Genomic DNA, 16,275 nt, shown 5'->3' on the forward strand with positions numbered 1-16,275 from the left:
CGAATATATCCATTGTTGTGAGCCATTTGGCCTGCATAAGATCCTGTGCTCTGAACTAGGGAGTTTAAAGTAAGATTTTTTTTATTATACTTGAGGGAAACAATGAGTTCAGCTGCTTATTGCAAGGAGCAATCGTCAGGGGAGACTTAAACTCAATTACTGTAGCCGGTTAGAATGGGGGAGAAAAAATCTAAGACAAAAAAAAATAGAATAAAAAAAACACCGGGGCGTTTCAAGCAGTGAATAAAAAATTAAAAGATATGAATAAAAATCGAGATGAAGCGTATCAAATATTTATTTTTTTTCTGGGCAACAAAGGACTATAATACATTGACAGGCATGGGAACTATTGCCAGCACATGTCTATACAATACAGCTAAAACCGCCTCCAATTTTGGACATTATCGGACATAACAAGATATCAGGTGGTCCCAAAAAAATGTTTTTTTTTTTGAATGTCTTCCAACATTAAAAAAAGACAATATTCCATTTATTGCTTTTATGGTGCTTCAAGGAGAGAACAAGAGGTGATTCTGATTGGCACAACACATAAAAGCTTGTATAAAAACGAAAATAGAAACACAAAAAAACAGTTCTCCTCAGGGTCTCACCTATGCTCTGTCTCAAATTAAAAAAAAACTGAATAAGGATGATATATATAGAGAGAAATGGAAGTTTATTTCTATTCAATTTGTTCACTTGCTTCAATGTCGCCTCAACATGCTACAAGAGGGCTGAATTGAAATATCCCAGAGAAATAAAAATACCCCAAACTTCTGTTTTCTAAGAACCATAAAATCACATGAAGAACTAACCGAATATTCAAACCCACTAAAACAGGAGGCACCAGATAAATAAAAAAAAAGAAGTTTCAACAGACGCACCATATTTACAATTCCCATTAAATTACACATAAATAAATATATACATACATGAACACTGATTCCCTTATATAACCGTGAATCGTGTTGAAATTCAAAAAGTTCAAGTTGGTCGCTTGGAGAGAGAGAGTGAGAGTCTACAACTGAAGTCATGACATGGAGCTCTGTGGAATTTCTCTTTGTTTTTCAAGTTTATTATTCACAATACTGATAAGAATTCATCCTCTTTTAGCTTCGTTTTTGCCACAATCGTAAAATTGAGATATAGAGGGGTCGCTGGATTTCAGTCCATTCGTTGCAGCTCATAAAAAATAAGGGGAGTACATAAAAAAGTCCTCTGGCTGAGGCAATACACCTTTTTCCTCGCCCTGGAGCTGTTCCTCTGCAGCTTTTTTTTCTTTTCTTTTTTTTTTTTTGCTCTTTTTTAAATAACATTTCATATGGTTCAGGTGTTGGAAGAAGAAGAAGATTCTTGCGTTGTTTTTTCCCCCGTGAATCCAAAGTGGGATGTAAAAACAAAACATGTAAAACCGCGCAAGATCAGGAAGTGGCACGTTTAACTTTATCAATAGTATTTATAAGGTATTTATAATATTTATATTGAATGGGTGGGGGCCGGGGCGAGGCGGGGAGGGGGTCGGTGTAGAAGAAGGGCCCTGGGCTTTGGCCCTCGGTGAAGGTGGGATGGAAACATCACTTTCTGTGCTTCTCGTCTTTGTCTCCGCCTTTAGTGCCGTTATCTGAATGACTGTTGGGGTTGTTGTTGAGGTACATTTTGTCCATGGCTTTGATAGCCTCGGTCAGATAGTTCTGCAGGGCAGTGACTGCCGCGCACAGTGCCGGAGTCCCGAAACCGTGCGAGATTAGACTGAAGTGGGTCAAACAGCTCTGGATTCCCGGTTCAAGAATGGGCTGCGGCCGTGAGTTTCCCAGCGGCGAGCGGTCCTGGGACAGCAGGTCTGTGAACTCTTTGCAGACTTGCCTAAAAACAGAGAAAGTTCGTCGTGTTAAGTCCCACCCGGAACATCGAAAATCCCATGCATTTTAATATAAAAATAAATCAAACTATGCACACTGCAAAAATAGCAATTTTTATAATCAGTCAGTCCTGCAGGGGAGCTGGGCTGTAAATTCAAAATTTGCGTAAAGAAGGGTGAAAAGTGAGCAGCCACTAAAGTCCTGTCTCTGCAAATCCACTCATTCCATTTTCCTTCTTTCTTTCTTTTCTTTTAAATACACTTATTAGTGGGGTGAAATTGTGTTTCTTACCCTGCTTTGTTTTCAGAAATTAACACTTGGCTAAAGAAAATGTCCTGAAGCTACAAACAGGTGGAACTTCATCTCTGAGCTCAGTGGCAGGATATCTTACTTTTATTAGGATTTTAAGAGAAAACATGAGTTCCAAATTACTTGTCGATGTGAAAGGAACTTTTTTTTTTTTTTTGCAGTGTCAACTTTGAACGGAAATCAGTTATTACCAAATAGTAAACCAATTTTTAAAAAATCTATAATAAATATAACGATGCTTGAAAAATACACCTACATTGTCATGCAACTTACATACACGTAGAATATTCTTATAATGTAAAGACGTGTATATTAAAAGGTGAGCTCTCCTATTCATGGTGCTGGTATTTTAATAGCACTCCAAAAGCCTGTAATAAGCGGTTACAGCTGTTTGATTACAGCGGCCCGTCATCAATATTAAATGCAGGCCATTTAAGGAATCCCCACGTCTCACTTAACGCACAGCAAAAAAATAACCAACACCAATGGAAGCGCTGCATGTGAACCAGCTATGTGTCAATGTCACTGAAAGCACAAGACAAACAAAATAACGGCTGTGCGTGTGTGTGAGTGTGTGTGTGTGTGTGTGTGTGTGGTGTATGTGTGTGTGTATGAGGGAAAGGCCAAGTCAACAACAACAAAAACCAGTGTATTTAATTTAACTGCACTATTTTAATTATAATGTTTAACATTATACTGATTCAAATGTGTCAATAATAACGAATAAGTGTCCAAATAAAAATCCATAATTATCAGAGATGTCAGTAATATTTAAAAGTGTGTGGCAAAAAAAATACCATAAAATAAAATACCATAATAAATAAATAGCATAATAAAATGTATTCATTAGTAAAAGACTAGCTAATATTTGACTGATTATGGCATGGGTAATGGCAGCATATTTTTATCATGATCACACATTTGTCATATGTGTGTAAAAAAAAATCATTTGATTGAAACACACTTTAAAAATGGAAATGAGTGTGGAAATTGCATTTTGATAAAGCTGTGTGTGTGCGTGCGTTTGTGTGTGTGTGTGTGTGTGTGTGTGTGTGTGTGTGTGTGTGTGTGCCAAATGAACACGCACACAAACACACACACACACTGGCTGGAATGCATTTGGTGTGACACAGTGATATGCGATAACAGCACTTACTTTGTGGCCAATAGCATGTTTTTTCTTTGGACTTGTTCGTTTGGGTCGGAATGCTGACGGTTTACATATTCAGCTACTGCCTTGGCTGGAAACTCGGTCTCGCATACATAACCAAAATCCCTGGCAAGATGTACCGCTTCGCCTGAGAGAAAAAAAAAGAAAAGGGAAAAAATGAATGTGTTTGCTTATTAAATATGGTTACATCAAATTCAGAGCAGTTCACACCCCCTGCTTGGACCAACACATGATGAATGTGAAGTGACAGCAGGGTTACAGCACCTGTGCCTCACAACAACACTAATGATGATAACAACAACAATAATAGCCTAGAAATAATAATAATAATAATAATAATAATAATAATAATAATAATAATAATAATAATAATGATAATAATAATCATAATAATAATAATAATAATAATAAAAGGGCAACGCGAGCTGTCAATACACTCCCCCATACCGTGAGAACGGTTAAATATGGAGGGGAAACAATAAGTGGATATGAAATATAGACGGAGCGTCATGCTTAACACCATGTCATTGATTACCAATGCTTTCACATTATTGAAAGTCCAGCAGATCACACAGGCATGGGGAAGCAATTTTAAAGGGCTATACCTAAATCTCACTTTGTCTTTACATATTCAGCTATGAGAATTACAGGTTGCATTCCGTCCGCATCTCTTGTTGGTTGATTTTTTTTTTTTTTCTCCTTTTCTCCAAGTATTTGGTTTTAATTTCCTGAAGCAGTTGAGTTTTTACTGCGGGGCTTCCTGCCCATAAGCCTCCACTCCGGAAGAACGCATGCGCCAATTAGCATCAAAGCTCAAGTCCAGTAAACTCGTTTCCATAAAATGGAGCGGATCATAAACAATGACAGCACTTCAGCGAACGCAGTGTCCCTTCACTAAATAACCGGCTGCCTTCTCCCACCCCTCTCTGCCATCCAAGCCCTCACCACGTGCCACCACCCCTTTATTACCCGGAATCATACATTTCTCCAGGCTCATTACAATACAGCACATTTCTACCGAGCGCAATGAGCATTGCATTCGGCCCCTCTTCTGCAATAATGATTAACAGGGACCAATGAACCATCGCAGGCTTTCACCTTTGGAAAACCCACAGCACACCAAAATACCACTGCACTGAATAATAAGGTTCAACTCAAGCAAAATGGATTTATCCACTAAAAGGCATCTTTTCCAGCGCGCCATAATTGAGTAATTTATTCTTTAATAGGCCCAAAACATATAGCTCCAAATAGGTCAGCGCCATTCCATTTGCATGCAACAGAAATCTTCACTGAAAACCAAAAGCATAGGAAGCTATTAACGAAAGAATTAAGTCACCATTTAGAAAATAGCAGCCCTATGCTGCCATACACAGCCTTGTATTAATGTTTGCAACAACGCAGGGTTAATAAATCAATCGACTTCTCATCCATGAGGTGAAGCAGCTCAGCGGCGCCCAATAAACAAGCAACACTCAATAATTAACTGGACTTCAACACAAATTCATCCAGTGTATAAACTAGGCCAGCCGTGGACCTGCAAGTGTGCTCCTGAAAGCGAAGGCCAACGCTGCAAAGCCACTACCAGCACTATTCTCCCTCTCTCTCACACACACACTCTCTCTCACACACACACACATCCTTCATGCTTTATTACTTGCGAGGCAAAGTCGGTCCACATTACACGGATGAGCGCATATGCTGATTTCCAACACAGAGAAAGAAAGAAAGAGAGGAAGAGAGGAAGAGAGAGAGAGAAAAAATCCCAGTTTGCAAGCACCTGATATCGCGGGAGCAACAAGAGTGAGAACGTGATTTACGGCGACTTACCTTCGACTAGTGACGTCAGCAAGGTGACGTTTGCTGCCTTGCGTCTGCCTGCAGGTAGATTCAAGCCGATTTTATCCAGCTTCTCCCTTAAGGATCTTCCTCCATTCTTAGACTTGGCCCTGTGACAAAACATAGCAGGGATTTAAATATAAAATTAAAATATATATATATATAATAATATAGTGATTTTAGGCACAAGTTTGGGCTTTTTTTATGATTATGTCCTCTTTTTTATGACACTTCCTATGGTGCATACTTTTCTATTTACAGTGAATGTGCCTCACCAATTAAAAAAGGTGAATTTGGCTGGCTTCACCCTCCATTACTTCCCTCATATGAGCTATAAATAATACCAAAAGAGCCCAGCCTTTTTCACCAGCAGACAAATACTGTACAAAATGAATAAATAAAGCCCTACTTAATAGGCAGCACTATTACTGGCTGCGTGTCTGCAGCACTTCAGTAGACAGTTCACTGGAGACCAATGTTTTCATGTGTAATGCCTTCACTGGGCCTATAGAGCTGGGGTTGAAACAGACTAGGCCTACATTAATTTGAGTGAGAGAAAGAGAGATAGAGATAGAGAGAGAGAGAGATCCAGTGCGCAGGGGAAGTTAATATGGAATTTAACAGACCCCTCCTGCTTTAAATGCAGGAGCTAGGTGTCATGGTTGGTCGATTTTAATTATTCTTGGTACAGAGGAGAGAGAGAGAGAGGTGCACGCTCACAGAGAGAATGGATTGGAGTAGAATGAGAGAGCTCACGCGCACAGACACACATGCAGGTACAGGGAGAGTTGTTTTTTTTTTTTTTTGCAGCCTTCCAGTCGAACTCACCTCCTCAGCACCCCGCCCAGCAGAGAGGCGTTGAGGCACTCGGGCGGCGAGAGGCGTCTCTGCACCTCCGCCACCGTGACCTTGTACTTCGATGTGGAGCTGAGGAGGGACAGGCGACCCGGAACTGAGCAGAACACCTCGTTGGGGTTTACCACCCCTCCGAAAAGACCGTCCTTATTTACGGGGATGGAGGAGACGTTGTTGTTCTTGGATAAAGACACTGGACCTTGCGAGGGAGAGAGAAAGAGAGGAGAGGGAGAGAGGGATGGTGGGGATGAGGGGGAGGAGGGAGGGAGGGGAGGCAGAGAGAGACCGTGCTCAGTGAATTTCATGCAATGCAGAGCCTTAACTAAATGAGAAGGGGGGATTTAGGCCCCGGATTTAGAGTTTAGCACCACATGTGTACACTTTCAGCAACAAGGACATGCAGAGAAAAAAGCGACTAACAGAGGCCTATACATGGCAATAAGAGGAATAATAACAATAGTGATCATGGTTGTATGTGCATTGTAGAACCGTGCGTAGTTTTCGATTAACCACACGTGCACAAAATTCTGAATATTTCCAATTATCTGTTCTTTATCGAAAAATAACATTTAAAGAGATCTCAGCAGCAGCACACAGCGAGAATCTCCAGTATCAGAGCGCGCGGGCTATTTTTGCGCACCGTGGATCGAGTCTGCACAAAGCAGTCACACCATCCGAGAGATTTGGTTAAGTCTACCTATTTTGACATATCCTCGGTATCCAGCAAAACACCGTCGCCCGTGTGTGATTTCAAACAGGGGAGGGTTGGTGGTGGTGGAGGGGGTTGGGGGGTGCTCAGCACTACTGGGCTTTACACCGTTTTGGTGTGCAGTAACCGGAGACAAAGGGGACTGTGCGCCTTTGGATAGATCACTTGTGACATTAATGGCTCAGGGGAGCCTAATAGAGACAATAGGAGTTAAACGAACTCTTGAGATTACTAATATAAGAAGCCAATTATCATGTTGATGCGCAGATAGACTCAAAATAGAGAGAATGGGAAAAAAGACAGAAAAGATGGAAAGAAAAATCGCCCCATATCTCATCTGGCGAGCTCTAATTTGACCTGACAAAACGCTTTTAAACGGCCTGCTTGTGTTGTTTAAAAAAGCAAATAAATACGAGAAAATAATAATCCAACAACGTTTTTTCTCTCTCTCAAGTCCGAGCTTTGATTCTCCCCCTAAATGGCACCATCACCCTGCACACACTATAGGCCTGTGCTCCCTCCACTGGTACCAACTTCCATTTTAAATCTGACCATGCAGTGTGATTGCAGCTTTCATCACTGAAGTGCCAGGATCGTCTATGGGCCTATATCTTTGACCATCAATACCACGAGCCTACAAAGCCCCCAACCAGCTCTACTCATCTTCCCCGCTGCTCTGAAACGCTGACAGTAAATTCCATCAGCGAGCTGGGGGAAAAAGGTGCAGCCAGTTTGATGCACTTGGAAACCATGTAATGAAAAATAGGCTACTGCGTATTAGGATCAGTCAGGCATTACCGCATTGCATCGAGTTCTCTCGAGCAGAATGGTGAATGGTGTGTGTGTGTGTGTGTGTGTGTGCGTGTGTGCGTGTGCGTGTGTGTGTGTGTGCGCGCAGCCCAGTGGTGTGCAGCTTGCAGAAACATGCATGGTATCTCGGAGGAAATTGCTTACCTTTTTTAATTACAGTCTGGTCGGGAATGTGAATTCCTTGATCATCAACAGGCTGTGACACAAATGCAAAAAAAGGACAATTTTAGCACAAAGGCAGAAAAAAATTCTCGCTCATGTGTGCGTGAATGGATGCTGTGCACGAACAAAGCACTGACACAATTAGCGGCCACAATCACCCCAACATGGAGGCTCTCGAGGCCCATACCTGTTATTATTGTCCACGAGTGTTTTCAGCGGGTCCCACTGATGGACGCACATTACATTAGATCACAAACTCAGACTTAAATAACGAAGCTGTGTCGCCCCATAATCTTGACCTAATTTCGCCCTCATATTGGCTCTACTCACAAGGAAACTTCTAATCTAGATTGGATAGTAATTACGGCAGCGCAGCCTATTAAAGGCCTATGAACTAATTAGAGGATTATTGGTGTTTGTTTCTGATTAAAAACTGGGGAAGAATCCTCTAAATAAGAACGGGAGGGTTATTGACAATTTTAGCGCTCATTTATCATGCATCTTTAGTAATCGCAGCTATTACCCAAACTCAATCCACCAAACTCAATTCTGCTGTTAATGTGCTGGCAATGTGTTATGACGTTATTGTGCGCAGAGGACGGCGAGCTTCATCTGGTTTTGAACTGAGAAATCAAATAAAAACAGAGATCCTATGCAAACACGTGCGCTTTTTTAAAAAAAAAATCAGTTTTATCTAATTAGATGTGTGTGACAATATTATAAAACACACATCGAATTAGGCCACTATCAACATTTTTTATATTTTATTTTTATTTCTGTATTTTTATTTTCTATATAGGAAATAAGGATGCAGAATTGTGTTTTTTTTTAAACTGGAAATAATTTTGACAAGGAAGCACATGATATTTTTTCAAACAGTAAAAATAGCTGCATTAATAGACTAATTTAATGCGTGTCGTTCCTTTAACATTTATTAAAGAGCAGTAATAATAAAAACACTTTTAATAATAACCTAAAAATATTAAAATGAATTTGCAGGATAATTATAAAAGGCAGGGAGCTTGAATAAATCGTAATGATAATTGAAAATAAATAATTATTGTATTAAGATTTTTTTTTAAACTGCCATTGCCGTTTTTGTTTTTGTTTTTTTATTGCAGGCCTAATATTAGTCCAAAATATAGCAGAACTGCCAAAAATTAATAATGCCAGTATTCTTTTTTTTTTTTTTTTTAATAGCCCAGAAAAACAGAAAGCCAGGTAAAAGCTGCCTCACCTGAACGTCGTCTAAAGAGTGAGGTATTCCATGGATTGGGATAGAGTCCGACAGTCCCGTATCGATGCCGTGGCCGGACGGTAGGAGCACTTCCCTGCGGTACTCCCGGCACAGCTGGTGGGGCAGGCTGCGGTGCTGGTGCAGCAGGCCGCTCTCCTGACCCTGCCTCTGGCCCGGCCAGCCCGGGTGCTGCGGCTGCGGCTGGGCGTGCAGGGAGTTGAGGGAGTACGGGTCGTTGACGTGCGAGTAAGGGTCCTGAGACTGCGGGTAGATGGGCTGGTAGGGCGGGGGGAAGTACGGGGGCTGGAAGTCCGAGTTCGGTGTGTGGGAGAGCGGAGGGGCGCTCGTGTAGGGACTCTGGCCCACGCCGCCCAGCTGAGGTAGCCTGGCTGTCCCATTGCTGGTGCCGTCGTGACGGTCCTGGCAGGGGAGGACAGAAAGAAAAGTGTGTTTTAGCCTAAATACATTTTAGTAATACACAAGCATATATGATCGCATTTTCTCCTCTTTGTTTTAACTGGAGAATGCTCTGCGGGCTTATGCTGGGGCATTATCAAATATGGCCTGAGTGTATGACAGCAGTAAGACCAAGTGTGGAACATTTCTGAATTATTTCTCCAGACTGATTTAAGCAATAAATGCAACAATTTCACACTCAGGTCACTTGTGCGCCAAGTTTTAAAAAGAAAATAACATAATAGTAAATGGTGAAAAGTAAATAGTAAAATAAAACATCGAAATTCCGAAAGGTTGAAATGCCTTCAAATAAATAAACCGAGTATTATTTCAGAATTCCTCCAAGGTGTCCCGCAGTTTTTTTACGCATGCAAAAGCTCCACAAAACACCATTCTGAAAAGAAATAATTTAACATAATCTGCAAACAAATTCGAAGTATCTGGACACGGTGAGGCTGCAGCAACTTACCATCGCGGAAAAACTGTGCACTAACATTTAAGATGGATTTTTGGTGCCACTCAAGAAAAAAATAAACAGTTCGAAAAAACACTTTGGAGTGTTTAGGGGGGTGGGGGGCAAGCAAAGGGGAATTAACCAGCAAAAACAAAAAAATAAAGCCCCCCGAAAAGACTCTTCTCTCCTGAAAGATCACGATGGCCCCGGCGATCAGATATGTGCCACAGAAGCTGGACGATAATCCATCAGAAATAAATGGTTAGATCCCCGCTGCCCTTCATGTGGGTCTAAAAATGCAGGTATTCGGCGATGCTGGCGGATTTGGGTTGAAAAGTTTCTCTTGGTAAACCCCTGTTTTCTCCCCTGCGCTCCTTGGCTTCTATCACAGTGCTGCCGTCCCTTCGCTTGAGCTCATATTAGCAAAAGAGCCGCTTCTTCGTCTCCCTCTTGGACTCCTAATAGAGCGCATTCATGACTATTAATATTACAGGAATACTTAATAATAAGGAAAGAATGGTCGGAAATCGGGCGTGAAGCGGAGGACGCAACTCAAGGCAGGAGTCTGCGCTTAAATGACGTCCATTGAAAGGAGGAATCAGTATCTAATCAGAGATGAGGAGAGAGAGGGAGTGAGAGAGAAAGAGGGAGTGAGAGACTGTGGAGGGAGTGGAGAGAGAGAGAGACAAAAAGAGGGACATTCACTCGCGTCTGACGAATCAGAGAGAGAGGGAGGAGGGGGGGCATTTTAAAAGGGTCCCAGGGCCAAAGCGCAAAAGTGAAAGAAAGACATAGGAATGAAGGGAGGTGGACTACAGACAGGGAAAGAAGGAGAAGAAGCCATGGAAGGAAACAACGTGCACCTCTGATCTGGGTGAAAATCCAGCAGACGACGCTATGGGCATTCCGACCGGCTCATTTCTACCGCTCGTCCCTTTGTTTTCCACCTCAGACTCCGACAGAGAGCTGTCCTCCATGGGTCTCCTTTCTCTCCTCTGTCACCGCCGAATTAATCAACCGGTTCCTCCTCGACTCCAAATGCCAGAGTCACACCGGCTAACTTTTAACTTTGACCCGGAAAGACGGAGAAAAATAAATCCCCAAAGTCTATGACAGGGCCGCTCGGATCCCGGCGCTCTAACCAACTTTTACGCGCGGCTAAAAGAGCTCCACTCCCCTTCCTGCTTAATCATACATTTTTTTTCAAAAAAAAATGCGAAATACCGGGCCGTGACCGGATTTCGTTTGCAAATTTTAGTTTTTCGCATCCACACTAGCGGGGAAAACACTGCTTGTAAATTAGAAACAATCACCAAACCATGAACGCGGAGGTGCCCAGCTTTTGTTTTCCTACTCCCGGTCGTCCCTATCCTCCCAGGACGCGGGTTAAAAACACGTCCGACTGGCTTCTCCACTCCTAAACAAGTCCCTGATATTACTGCCAAACTTTGTCTATGCCCATAACAACAATCACTCAGTGTATGCACTCCACACATACATGCACACACGCGAAAACTAACGGCTCAAATTGCAGAGAAATTAAAACTGAAGGGTAAATGTCCATGTCATTTGAGCAGTGAATAAAGCAGGCTGTGTTAAAGCGCTTACATCTGCCACCTAGTCAAAATATTTATTTTTAATTAAATGCATGGTAAGTGTATTATTTTAATATTTCCACGTGTCATTTAATATTTGGATATATTTTTTAAATGCGAATTTAAAAAGAAAAAAAATAAATAACGTGTGATTTTACTCATGCAACTGAAATTTAAAATACAGCTGTTATTACCATAATGGCAAATTATTATTCTCATTATCATTGCTGGTACTGTTTTTATTATAATATTATTCTCGTGATTAATATTGTTATTATTGTAATAATAATTATTATCATTCTCTAATTCTCTACACTTAAAATAAGAAGCTATGAAATGAATACAAGACATGGATGTATTTATCCTGCAGTTGAAATAAATGTGTTCACTAACAGCTGTCAAAAAAATGACAAATTTGGATCAAAACAAAAAAAAAAAAAGCGCATCCCTTAAAATAACGTCTTAGTAAAATGTCAAAAGTTAAATTAAATTAAACAAATGGAAGAGGAGCCCCTTACCTCGCAATCTTCATATTTAATGTTATCAGTTAATTTCCAAAGCATTTTCATGGGTTGCTGAGGTGGATATTGAGTATAGGTATCGCCTTAGTCTTGTTTTCACTCAGTGAATTGTGCTCCCCGCTCAGAAAAACTACTTTTATTGAAGCTGTGGGCTGCTGTCTGTCTTGCGCTCTGAGGTCTCCCTCTAATGGTGGAAGTGAAGGGCTGGAGCAGCTCTGTAATAACACTGGCACAGGGCCTCATTAGCATATCAACAGCCGTTTGATTCCCCCCATCTGCTCACACAACACCAATGGACAGCGCACAGGTAAAAACTAAAGCAGCAAGACGCTACACATGCTTATTATTTCTACTGTTCAGTGAGGTGTGTGTGTTTGGTGAAGGGGGGTTGGGGAGGGTATGCATGGGGACCTGCATGCACCTGGGACGGTTTCTACTCTGATTTTACGCGGAGAGAGAACTCCAAAAAATGTAATTCAACCATAGATTTACGATAAGAAATGAATGTGGAATAACTTTTTTTGGGTTGTCTTCTTGAGCACTTTTGTGTGTGAAAACAGCATGCCTATGCAAATACAAGCCTGTCGCACACTTTGTTGCCAACCTTGATTTTTTTTAAAACTCCCAAACTGTTATTTTAATCCCATTGAGAGCTGGGACCTTGAGAGGCTATTCTTTCAATGTTATGTTAAAAAGGTGAGCCATTCAAAGCGGCTCTACAGGTCCATTGACTACCTGTAAGGGCGCAGGGTTTGATGGGAGGGGGAGAGGGGGGGGGTGTAAATAATTAACACAACAACATGGCCTTGTTTCATTTGAATGAGCGGCTGAGGGAGCCTGGCTCTGCCCTGTCGCCGGCCGAGCCTTCCCCTCAGCAGGTCGTGGGTCAGCAGACAGGTCGCCAGCTCTTTAAGGCGTTGGCCCCTCTCGTTTTAAAACCTGGATTACCATTTTTTTAGTGAAGTACTCTTTCTTTACAGTTGTTATTAATGAGAATGGAGCGATGATACTGGCTGACAATGACAGCTATGCATGCGAGGGTCTTGGCCTGGTTGTCTGTGATGGCAGTGGTGATCTTTTTTTCTTTTTTCCTGTTTTTTTTTAACGAGTGAAACTAAAGTGTTTTGTTTCAGCAGGTCGTCTCTTAAATCCTCCACACCTCACAAAACAAGAGCAGTTTTTTTTTAGTGAAGCAAAGACAACACAAAACTCTACAGAAAACCCACAGACATGTAACTTAGAACTTTAAAAACGTGTAATCTGTTTTTGAAACAGCTGTAAATATATAGGAAACTATGAAAAGTTAGATTTTACTCCAAAGACGCAACGAAACGTTTTGGAATAAGGTTTTCACTAGTGCTCCACTTTTGACAAACCATCCATGTCCACACATTTCTATTTTTTTGGTAATAATAATAACAACAATAATACTAATAATAATAATAATACTAATAATAATAACAATAATAACAATAATAAAAACAAACAGTGTATCTGATAAGTCCCTCCAAGCTACAACAACATGCCTCAGGTTTTCGAGATGGACACTTTGACATGTAAGACTAACTGCGCAAAACAGACTTTCTAAAATAAAACATCTCCAACCTCTTTGTATGATCTCCAGACGCGTTAAACCTATAAACTACACTCCTTTCTTTACAAAAGATTTTACGGTGCCTGTGAAGCCTCATCCTACAACAAGTCGACACTTTGACAGTTTTCATGGATTTTTCACAGCCGTGTCTTTGTCTTAAAGTAAGCAGCACATACCTGCCATTCCCCCATTTTGCCCATAATTGACATTCTTTGTCTTCTGCTGCCTTTTGGTGATTTTTTTCAGTCGATCCGGTGCCGTGTCTGTCTCATTGAGCCTCCGGTCCCAAAGTAAACCTTTACTTTTTTACCTGGACCGGATCGCCTCACCTGGCCATAAAAACGGTGCGGGGCCACCTGGTGACGCATGCGCAGTGCTTCGGGTGTGGACGAGAAAGGAGAGACTACCTGGGAAAGAGGGAGATCGCCGACTTGAGTGCTGCTGGATAGGCCTGAGCTGTCATATTTTGGTCTCTATAATAACATTCACACGAGTTTTTTTTTTTAAACAAAAATAGTAAAATACAAAGAAATAAATGATTCGACTTACTTCATTAAAATCTGAGCCATTTCTATTCATAAAAAATAATCCAACGTGAATTATTTTGCAGGAAAGAGTCAGTTTACGCTTTTAACATTATACATCCATATATATAGTATCCATATATATATATATATATATATATATATATATTTTTACATTTGGGGAATTTATTTTAAAAAATAATTTCTAAAAAAAAGTGAGAAAAGTAAGTCACAACCTGCTGTAGTTTTACTCTCCCCTTAATTTATGGTAAAATGTATTTATAAAATAACTCATTAGAAAATGTGCTAAAACTACCCAAAATTGAGCAAAAAAAAAAAAGGAATTAATTAATTAATTAAATTGATATTTATCTTAACCTGACATAGACGTAAAAAGGACATATCTGCAATATTTCCTTGGTCTTTGTAGAAAACATGAATTCTCTCTGCAAATGAAACTGTGTCAAGTTAAAAAACTTGAAGGTTAACTGCCAACATCATTACTTCTACACAGAAAGCTACCCTGCTATTGTGCGGGTCATTATTTATTTATCCACTGTTTATTTCTAATACATACTTATGTAGACCCCTCGGGCCAGAAGCGAATGAGCTCTCCCTCTCTCTGTCTTTTCACAGGCACACACACACACCAACACACACATACATCCACAGAAGAGAGCAGCACGTGCGCACATATAGGTGATATAGTCAAAAAAGACATTTTGTCCTATTTAAAGTTTCAAGACAGCAAACGGGACGCGGTTCACGTCGCTGGCAGACAGCTGCATGAATGTCTCTGTCACTGCATCAAACATTTATATTAACATATTTAATGCATGCACTGATAATATTGGACAAACTTTTTTTTACGTAAAAACACACTTCTTTTTTTCTTTTTCTCCAATAAATCCTTTATAGTTGTGTTTTTTTGCAATTGCATAATTCCACACAGAATCTATAGATTTTTTTTGTGGTGTTAATATTTAAAACAAGCCTTCATGTTTGACTTCAAAGGCGAACACATTTTAACTGCACACACAATACCTGCAGCTATATAGGACTGGACAAAAGAGAGGGAGGTGGTGGATGGGAAGGGGGGGGTCAGAAATATTGTTTGGGGCTCTGCGCACTCAGGGAGGAGTAAGTTTTAAAGCAGAGCTGTCTGAGAGTGGGTTACTCTCAGACAAGAGCGGGGTCCCTTTTGAATATCCAGCCTGTTTGTCTAGGGCTTGGTTTCAACCACTTCCACCATCGCACCGGGCCTCCGGCAACGTTCAGCTTCCTAAAACTGCGAGCTGTGTTTAATAGGCGTCGGCAACGGCTGCACCTCAGGCACTTTGTACAGCCAGTCATATTTAGACAAATTACAAGACACATTATTATTGTTATAATTATTATTATTATTATTAGCACTAATGTTGTATTTTTTATTTGCTGTATTAATTTGATTTTGGTGGTAGTGTTGTGTTTATGCTTGTGCGTTTGTAAAGTGTCCGAAAACTTCGTGCGTAATTTACGCATCGTTATTGACTAAAAATAAAAAAATAGAAATCCTGTGGAACACCCCATGAAGTGTTTTCTCCGTCCCCCCCTCGTTGTTTTGAAATATTGATCGATGATTGGACTTTTTCTTTCGCCCCAAGTTATGGAGAAGTTGGACATTTATCTTAGACAAGATAGTCAGCTTGATTTGTAGTATTTTGGCTGCAGACGTGGTCCAGCTGGACGCGCCTGACTGCTGAGGACAGTAACTTTCCCGTCACCAGTTCTCAAGCCCCATGTAGCTCCGTGAGATTGATGTCTGTTCAGTGTGAAGCTTTCAGGCTCACTGTGTGTGTGTATGAAACGCTGCTTCCTATGGAAGATAAATTGTATTCTAGCGCCACCTTGCTTCGGGAGAGGAGCGAGGACGCGCCGCCCGTGGATTTAACACAATATTGCAGGTAATTGAAACCAAATGAGAATGTGTGCGCAGTGAGCATTCCAGTAAGTAAACTGCCAAACCGATGCCAGTCAAAAACGAGAAAAAAAACCCCAAAACAAACAGGAAAAAAAAACAGGTGGTCAAAGGGAAAATGTGTAAATCAGTGAAATATAAAATATGGCCAAGGGTCAAAATTTAGGCAAATGTCAGGTTTGTTTATCACGTTACCAACAATCATTAGGCTTTCTTAAGCCCT

The 16,275-nt window shown here is 40.9% G+C and overlaps 1 protein-coding gene across 5 annotated transcripts; it reads right to left on the minus strand.

Moving 5' to 3' along the window:
• Positions 1–277: 277 nt before the first annotated feature.
• tfap2a (transcription factor AP-2 alpha) lies at positions 278–14,126 on the minus strand. Of its 5 annotated transcripts, none has more exons than XM_088071945.1 (7): positions 13,748–14,126; positions 8,952–9,371; positions 7,697–7,748; positions 6,007–6,232; positions 5,170–5,288; positions 3,325–3,466; positions 278–1,863 (listed from the first exon to the last, which is right to left on the minus strand). In XM_088071945.1, exons 1-7 carry the CDS (start codon positions 13,778–13,780, stop codon positions 1,575–1,577), a joined length of 1,281 nt encoding a protein of 426 aa, XP_087928071.1. In that variant the 5' UTR covers positions 13,781–14,126; the 3' UTR covers positions 278–1,574. The 5 variants fall into 5 exon arrangements, with proteins under 5 accessions (XP_087928071.1, XP_087928070.1, XP_042366704.1 ...); XM_088071944.1 differs by lacking the exon at positions 13,748–14,126 and adding an exon at positions 11,975–12,197 and having other exon boundaries at positions 6,007–6,226; XM_042510770.2 differs by lacking the exon at positions 13,748–14,126 and adding an exon at positions 11,975–12,186.
• Between the last annotated feature and the right edge of the window lie 2,149 nt (positions 14,127–16,275).

This window comes from Plectropomus leopardus, chromosome 21, assembly GCF_026936395.1.
Source record: "Plectropomus leopardus strain MGB_pleo_1.0 chromosome 21, ASM2693639v1, whole genome shotgun sequence".
NCBI lineage: Eukaryota > Metazoa > Chordata > Actinopteri > Perciformes > Serranidae > Plectropomus > Plectropomus leopardus.